Source organism: Cibotium barometz, chromosome 41 (assembly GCF_041138505.1).
Source record: "Cibotium barometz isolate CiBa-2024 chromosome 41, ASM4113850v1, whole genome shotgun sequence".
NCBI lineage: Eukaryota > Viridiplantae > Streptophyta > Polypodiopsida > Cyatheales > Cibotiaceae > Cibotium > Cibotium barometz.
This window is the reverse complement of record NC_141086.1, coordinates 3,555,292-3,563,449: the sequence shown is the minus strand read 5'-3', so window position 1 is coordinate 3,563,449 and position 8,158 is coordinate 3,555,292. Positions and strand designations below refer to the sequence as shown.

At 41.2% G+C, this 8,158-nt stretch overlaps 1 protein-coding gene across 1 annotated transcript; it reads left to right on the top strand.

Annotated features, from left to right (window-relative positions):
- Positions 1-3,397: 3,397 nt before the first annotated feature.
- On the top strand, positions 3,398-7,868 carry LOC147614609 (disease resistance protein RUN1-like). The gene is made up of 4 exons (XM_086779878.1): positions 3,398-4,247; positions 4,339-5,440; positions 5,921-6,151; positions 6,407-7,868. The coding sequence occupies exons 1-4, from the start codon at positions 3,706-3,708 to the stop codon at positions 7,736-7,738; spliced, it is 3,207 nt and encodes a 1,068-aa protein (XP_086636004.1). The 5' UTR covers positions 3,398-3,705; the 3' UTR covers positions 7,739-7,868.
- The last annotated feature ends 290 nt before the right edge of the window (positions 7,869-8,158 follow it).

The window sequence follows — 8,158 nt, the reverse complement described above, 5'->3', positions numbered from 1 at the left end:
AGAGCTAGATGGTGAATTGGGCCGACTATCTCTTCAGAGAGCTACACGCAGTTTTCTTGAACCCCCAAGGAAAGCTAGCTACTACTGCAACCTTATTGACTAGGGTCCTCTATTATGGTGTTGGATGGGAAGAATTGCCAAGGGCAACCCAGCTAAGCGGGCCAGATGCGGCGGTGATCTCTCTACCCTCACCATCCACTTCTCCTAATCCACCACCAGTGAAGAGGCCCCATCACGCGCTAGATGTCATAGAATAGGTTCTACCGCCCCCCAACCCAAGGCCAACATAGGAGGAACTTGCAACAGCTACAAAAGCCAGTAAGAAGGCCAAAGAGGAAGAGGAAGAGAAGAGGAAACCATATTTTTTCAACAGAAGCCTGTTTGAAACACTGCCTCCTGAAATATTCCAAGAGATGCCATCATATGCAAAGGTTGGCCCTTCCTCCCCCAGTGCCACATAGAACACCGTGAACACTCTTCATTGGGTGCGCTCGAGCAGTTTCAGTTCCAGTCAAGCTTATGTAGAGAGCATACATGCAGCCCATGGAGATGTTCCAAACTTTGCACTTGGCTTCTCACATATGGCACGCGAGCTCATCACCCAAATGATAGAGTGCATCTACAGGCAACAAGAGGTGGTGCAGATGTCCCAAAACGGGAGAGGCTCTTAGCCAAGGCCCAGGAGGGTGCAGTGTCTAAAGACCTATAGCAGACATACCTTCAGTTTATGGAGCTCTAGAAGAAGTTTGATCAGCAACCGAGCAATTGGGCACTGCAATTGCTCACATCACTGAGCTCCAACAGCAAGTCATAATAGCCCATACAACGGTCGAGAGAGCTCATCACTCACGAGCTTACCGTAATTGAAGGTTGGTGCTCAATTAGTGTAATGTTTTTTATTAGCTCATTCATTGGTGATTAACATGAACATGATGAGTTATATTTTGTGATTAGCGTGCATCTTAACATTATGATGAATGGATTGCTGTAGTTCATTGGAGATTTGAGGAGTCCATATGCAGATGCCATAAATTGGGGCTTTGCTTCTTGCATTGCGGGGATGGTGCAGTGATCGATTCGGGCAGCTGGGCGTTGGAGTTATAAAAAAGCAAAGGTTACCACATGCCAGTCGAGTGCCAGTCGAGGGGTAATAGTGACAAAGGCTAATATGGTAGCAGCCATCCATAGCAAGGCAATCGAGGAGAACATAGGTATCGTTTATCTAGCCAACTGATGGATGGATGTGAGGATCAACAGAGCACGCCTTAGTTAAAGAGGTATTTCGCCATATCCTATGGTTAGAGCTTACGCTAACTATTGAGTCTCGACTTAATTAATGTGTATTACCTTAATAACAAGGATCCTACTTCATTGTGATGTAATTAGAGCTTGGTGTTATTTTAATCAATCAATGTTTCCTATAAAGGACCGTCAACTTAGTGTACATGTGTTGAAAGAATAAACTTTTTTTTAAAAAGGGGGCAAAGATTAGAATTAATGAGAAAAACTCCTAAAAGGAGCATAAAGAGGATATACAATATCAAAGGGGTCCCCAAGCCTACAGACCTGAGGCCGTTACAAAGCAAGGATGCTCTTATATAAATATGTATTTATAATGCAATTTTGAAGCCAAAAATATCAGAAGGTGGGCATTAAGATAACTCTTAAAATAATGTGCAAAGAGATCAAAGAATGAAAAGACACAAAAATAAATTTATGTATATTAATGTAAGTATGATTGTTTGTTTGTGTGTGCAAGAGAGAGAGAGAGAGAGAGAGAGAGAGAGAGAGAGAGAGAGAGAGAGATGCTTGCATTAAATAGTATTAAATGTTTTTTTTTCAAACTATAGGTTTACTATTTTGGATAGATGCATGCTCCTTCAATTGGTCTTTAATACACAAAGACTTTACAAGGTTAGATTACTTGGACTATCTATCTTTTCAATTATAGTTATAATTTTATATTGAGCTTATAATTCAAATAACATAGTTTAGCCTTTTCTTTCAAACACTTAGATAAATATCTATCTTTTCCTGTCTATCTATCTTATCCTCTCTCTGTCTCTCTAATTCCGAGTCTCTAATCAATTTAATAATATATATGCTATAATGTTTTCTAAATATTAATCTTCTTAGCTCCTGGCAGGTTGCTAAAGGTCAAGGATGGAGAAGATGATTGGAGGTGGTGCATGATTGTGAAGAAACAACCAAGAGACTTGCATTAAATAGTAAAAACATTGAATAAGAATAACTATATATCTATGATTTGACATTTTCATAAAAAATAAAAAATAAAACCAAATAATATATTTTCAGGTACAAATATCAGAGAAAGAGTTTTCATACCAAGAATAACTTTCATACCGGAATTGATAGAACTTCCATTTGAAATGAGAAGAAGACAATTTCCAATAAAATTGGCATTCTATATGACAATAAACAAATCACAACGTCAAACATTGTCAAACCTAGGATTATATCTATCAACTCCCGTCTTCACTCCTCTCATAGACAATTATATGTTGCATTATTTCAAGCAAAATCATCAGTTACCTTAAAGATTTTCTTATTTAAAGAAGAATGCATAGAGACACAAACAAAGAATCTTAAAGAAAATACAACAAAAAATGTAGTATATAAGGAAATCTTGGATATGGCAAGATAATGAATAAAAAGGTAAAAGTAACAATATATAAAAATAAAAACGTATAAACAATAAATTTATTATTTGTTAAACCTCATATTAACCTTGCTTTTAAATCGAATTATGGGAAAACAATTCTCCATTACAACACAAACTCAAGTTGCTCAATAGAGGGTAAGCATTTTAATTTTAGAATATACAAAAAAATTAAACTAATAAAGCTTTTTAGGTAGATTCGTATTCTTGGAGTGCTCTCCAATATCAGCAAACGTAATTGGAAAGCTACTAAAATATGCAAGCAAATACGGGTTTTAAAAAACCATAAATACGTTAAAAATATTAATAATAAAAAGTTTACTTAAAATATTTATTTAATCTATTTTGCAGATATCTACCAAATAAGGAGGAAAGAATTTATGCAAAAGTAAAAATTTTCCCCAGAGACAGTTCACTGTGCAGTAAAAAGTAAAAAGTAAAAAGTAAAAGGAAAAAAAATTTATGCAAAAGTAAACATTTTCCCCAAAGCCACAGGGACAGTTCACTGTGCAGTAAGAATTTATGCAAAAGTAAAAATAATTGAATCCGGTCGATATTGGTGGCAGAGATATCTACACAGTTCACTGTTGTGCAGTGAGTGCTGTTCACACACACATCCATCATTCATGAGAAAAAGCTGTCCGGAAAGCAACAGCACTGGGACATCGTGCTTGACTCGGAGAAATTACCTGGAAGGAGCCTTCCTTGACTCACCTGTGGAAGGATGACTCGAAGAAATTACCTGGAACCGAAGTTTTAAAAGCCTGTCTCCTCTAATGGAGACGAGAGGCACATAGCGCTAAGAGAGAGAGAGAGAGAGAGAGAGGAAGAGAAACGTAGTGGGGGGGGAGAGAGAGAGAGAGAGAAAGAGAGATGTTCAGGCAGGTTTTTTAGTCTCTTGGCAGGGACGATAGTTTTTAGTGTGGGGGCAGAGAGAGAGAGAGAGAGAGAGAGAGAGAGAGAGAGAGAGAGAGAAGCAGAGGAAGAGAAACGTAGTGGGGAGAAAGAGAGAGAGAGAGAGAGAGATGGATGTTCGACGCTCCCCGAGCACAGAAGCTACTCCGCCCCCAGCTCTTGCTCATCAGCCTTTGCACTTGTCTAGCGGCACGCATGCGGTGTTTATCAGCCATCGTGGGATTCGCGTGAAGCGTGGATTTGCAAATATGCTTTACTATTTCCTGAAAAGCCGTGGGATCAAAGCATTTCTGGACATGGAGGAGCTCCCTGAAGGAGACGATGTTCGCCCTTTCATGCTGGAAGCTGCCCGAAAAGCAATCATTCAAGTGCCCATCTTTACAAGCAATTACGCAGAGTCTCGGTGGTGTCTGGATGAACTTGTAGAGATGCTGAAGAGCACCAAGAGCTCTAGTAAAGCCAAGCTATTTCCGGTCTTCTATGACGACGTGAAGCCAGAAGACCTAAGAAACAAGAATGACGGGCCGTTTGCAAAAGCTATCAAGGACCATCGAAGACGAGGCAAGCACAGCGAAAGCACGATCAAGGGGTGGGAAGATGCTCTGTGTGATGCCTCATGGCTCGAGGGCTTCCGCCTGGAGACCTTTAACAAGTACGAAACTTTTGTTTTGCAACCGTTTTTTGTAGAGTTAATCTTCTCACTTATATCACTAATCTATGCGATATTATCAAATTATGTGCAGATTTGAAGGACGGTTGCTGGAAGCTCTCGTAGAGACGATAGCACAGGAGATGCAAAGCAGGATTCCCGTGGAGGATGACCTCAAAGCAGTTGGTTTGGATGAGAGGGTCCATGATGTGGTCGAGCTGTTTCGTTTGAAAGAAAAGGGAAGTGTGTATTTTGTGCTGCTTTGGGGCATGGGTGGCATTGGCAAGACCACTCTTGCTCACGCTATTTACAAGAGACTTGGAAAGGAGTTTCAAGCAAGAAGCTTTGTGGAAAATTGTCAGGATAAGACTCTGAGTCAATTACAGAATAAGCTGCTCGAAGATTTGCTTGAAAGGAAGTTCCAAGGGGACGATGCAGGAAAGAAGAAAGCGTGTTTAAAAGCTGGATTAAGGGAGAAGGAGGTCTTGATCATATTGGATGATCCAAAGAACTTTGAATCCATCGAGGAAATTATAGATCTGACATCCCTTCAGCCAGGAAGTCGAATGCTTGTAACATCCAGGAACCAAACAATATTTCCTCGCGACAATGATTTCTCTGATGTCTTCAGGGGTGAATGCTACAAGGTACAAGTCATGGACCGTGATGAGTCCTTGCGACTTTTGTGTCTGAATGCTTTCAGGAAGCCTTCGCCAGATCTAGGTTTTGAACAGCTAGCAAAGAAAGTAAGTGAAGCATGTGCTGGTCTTCCCCTTTCACTGGAGGTGCTTGGTAGGCATCTTAGGGTGAGGAAGGACAAGAAATTCTGGGAAGAAGCAATCAAGATTTTAAGTAGTAGCGCTACTTCGTACAAACGGATAGAGACTTGTTTGAAGGTTAGCTACGAGGCTCTTAGTAAGCATGAGCAGGAAATGTTTCTAGATGTGGCTTGCTTCTTGATTGGTGAAGCCAGGCAGAGTGCCGAATACTTTTGGGAAAGCGATGATTTGGTAGAGGGTCCGATATGTGGTCTAGAGAGCTTGGTAGATCTCTGTCTAGTGAAGGTGGACAAAAATGGGCGCTTGACAATGCACGATCACTTGAGGGATTTGGGGAGAGGCATTGTCAAACAGTCAGGCAAGTGGAGTAGGGTGTGGGATGATACCATTTTGACGCAAGTGCTGCGAAGTAACCAGGTGCGTTATCCACTTCTCTATTTACTTCTCTGTTTTCAGCACACATTTATGTTTGCAAACAATGCCGTAGGAAGCAAAGGCAACACAAAAACGAAAGACTACCAAGATTCAAATTGGCTGTTGTGAGTGTCCAGAAAGCAACTTGTTATACTGTTCATCCTTAACTTTTTACTCTTTGATTGGTCGCTTTTCCTTTTTTCCATCTTTGCACTTGCACTTGTTGTTTTGAAGGTTGTTTCTGGTGTGGAGGGTGGGTGGCTCTCCCAGTATTTCCATTTCAGTTGCTCTACACTAGATCTTACAATGTTTGTGCAATATCCATATATTTAACGGGTGCCTCGGTTATGCAGTCGATGGGAACTACATTAGTGAATGTAGATCTGTACCAAGCATCTGCATTATGCTCCTCCAATGCCAGTACTACCGTACATGAGCGATAAAACACGATCCATGCAATGATGGTTTGGTTTGTGGTTGCAGGGTCTTGATCAAATCCGTGGGCTTGCCACTTCCCAGAAAAACTTGAATGCGAGTTTTCTCTCCCAAATGCGATCTTTACGATTGCTTTTTCTGCATGGAACATATCTGGAGGGTGATGATGAGGGGCTAAAAGCATTGGAAATAAGGTGGTTGAGATGTGCTCCTTCTAAAGAATTATTAGGCCTGGAGTTTCTTACTGTGCTGGAATTCGGGTCCACTATGTACTTTGAGGTATATATTCATTATTTTTATTTTTTAATGTTCGAGTTGATCTGCAAACGTTTGTAATTTCATGAGATCTGACTTTAAAAAGTGAACTTTAACTCTACAAGAGAATTCAATTTAAAAAATCCCTGATTGCACAGTGAATATGAAGCTCCCATCTTCCCTTGAGCAGCTGAAAATTTGACAATACTTGCAGCTGTTAGAAGACTTTGGTCTTCTAAAAGTTTACATGTTCTGAACTTTGATTCATGTACTTTACAGATGAAACTTCCTTCTTCTTTTGGCCAGCTGAAAAATCTAAAGAGGCTTGACATGGATGAGTGCTCTGAGCTGCTGCAGAAGCTTCCAGAAGATTTTGGGTCTCTTGAAAGCCTAGAAGTGTTTTATGCAAGGGGCTCAGCAATCACGAAGCTTCCTTCTTCCTTCGGGCAGCTGAAAAAGCTACGGGAGCTTATCATGGATGAGTGCTCTAAGCTGGAGGAGCTACCAGAAGATTTTGGGTCTCTTGAAAGTCTAGAAGTGTTTTATGCAGGGGGCTCAGCAATCACGAAGCTTCCTTCTTCCTTCGGGCAGCTGAAAAAGCTACGGGAGCTTAACATGGATAGGTGCTCTAAGCTAGAGGAGCTACCGGAAGATTTTGGGTCTCTTAAAAGCCTGGAAGAGTTTGATACAAGGGGCTCAGCAATCACGAAGCTTCCTTCTTCCTTCGGGCAGCTGAAAAAGCTACGGAAGCTTAACATGGATGAGTGCTCTAAGCTGGAGGAGCTACCGGAAGATTTTGGGTCTCTTGAAAGCCTAGAAGAGTTTGATACAAGGGGCTCAGCAATCACGAAGCTTCCTTCTTCCTTCGGGCAGCTGAAAAAGCTACGGAAGCTTAACATGGATGAGTGCTCTAAGCTGGAGGAGCTACCGGAAGATTTTGGGTCTCTTGAAAGCCTAGAAGTGTTTTATGCAAGTGGCTCAGCAATCACGAAGCTTCCTTCTTCCTTCGGGCAGCTGAAAAAGCTACGGGAGCTTAAGATGTGGAGGTGCTCTAAGCTGGAGGAGCTACCGGAAGATTTTGGGTCTCTTGAAAGCCTAGAAGTGTTTTATGCAAGTGGCTCAGCAATCACGAAGCTTCCTTCTTCCTTCGGGCAGCTGAAAAAGCTACGGGAGCTTAAGATGTGGAGGTGCTCTAAGCTGGAGGAGCTACCGGAAGATTTTGGGTCTCTTGAAAGCCTAGAAGTGTTTTATGCAAGTGGCTCAGCAATCACGAAGCTTCCTTCTTCCTTCGGGCAGCTGAAAAAGCTACGGGAGCTTAAGATGTGGAGGTGCTCTAAGCTGGAGGAGCTACCGGAAGATTTTGGGTCTCTTGAAAGCCTAGAAGAGTTTGATGCAAGGGGCTCAGCAATCACGAAGCTTCCTTCTTCCTTCGGGCAGCTGAAAAAGCTACGGAAGCTTGGCATGGATGAGTGCTCTAAGCTGGAGGAGCTACCGGAAGATTTTGGGTCTCTTGAAAGCCTAGAAGAGTTTAATGCATGGGGCTCAGCAATCACGAAGCTTCCTTCTTCCTTCGGGCAGCTGAAAAAGCTGGAGGAAAGATTTTGGGTCTAGAAAAGTTTTATGCACGGGGCTCAGCAATCATGAAGCTTCCTTCTTCCTACGGGCAGCACCTAAAAATATTTGCATAGAAAATTTTGTTGAGTTTTTGTTCTTTATTATGAAAATATTTATGTTTGACAAATTTATGTGATAAATTTTTACTAGATGTTATTGTGGATTTTATTTAGAGTATTTTTTTTTTCAATGCCACACCTAGCGGTGCTTATAGCAATGTTTATAAATATCGTTGAGCGGTGCTTATAACGATGAAACGTAAAACACCACTAAAACTTCAATAAAAAGCATTGTTAATCCCTCATCTTGTTATAGTGAATATTATCACTCGTTGATTCCAAGCTAAGCAACAAGCAGATAAGCTAGTTAGGAAGCATGGCCAAAGAAGAAAAGTTAAGAAGATTGGGAATGGAGATC

What these genes read in the sequence shown, in the direction of transcription:
- LOC147614609 (XM_086779878.1), top strand. Translation starts at nt 3,706, where the DNA reads ATGGATGTTCGACGCTCCCCGAGCACAGAAGCTACTCCGCCCCCAGCT. An exon ending in AAGTGCTGCGAAGTAACCAG is followed by an intron (nt 5,441 to 5,920) that starts GTGCGTTATCCA and finishes TTGTGGTTGCAG; the next exon opens with GGTCTTGATCAAATCCGTGG. An exon ending in GGTCCACTATGTACTTTGAG is followed by an intron (nt 6,152 to 6,406) that starts GTATATATTCAT and finishes TGTACTTTACAG; the next exon opens with ATGAAACTTCCTTCTTCTTT.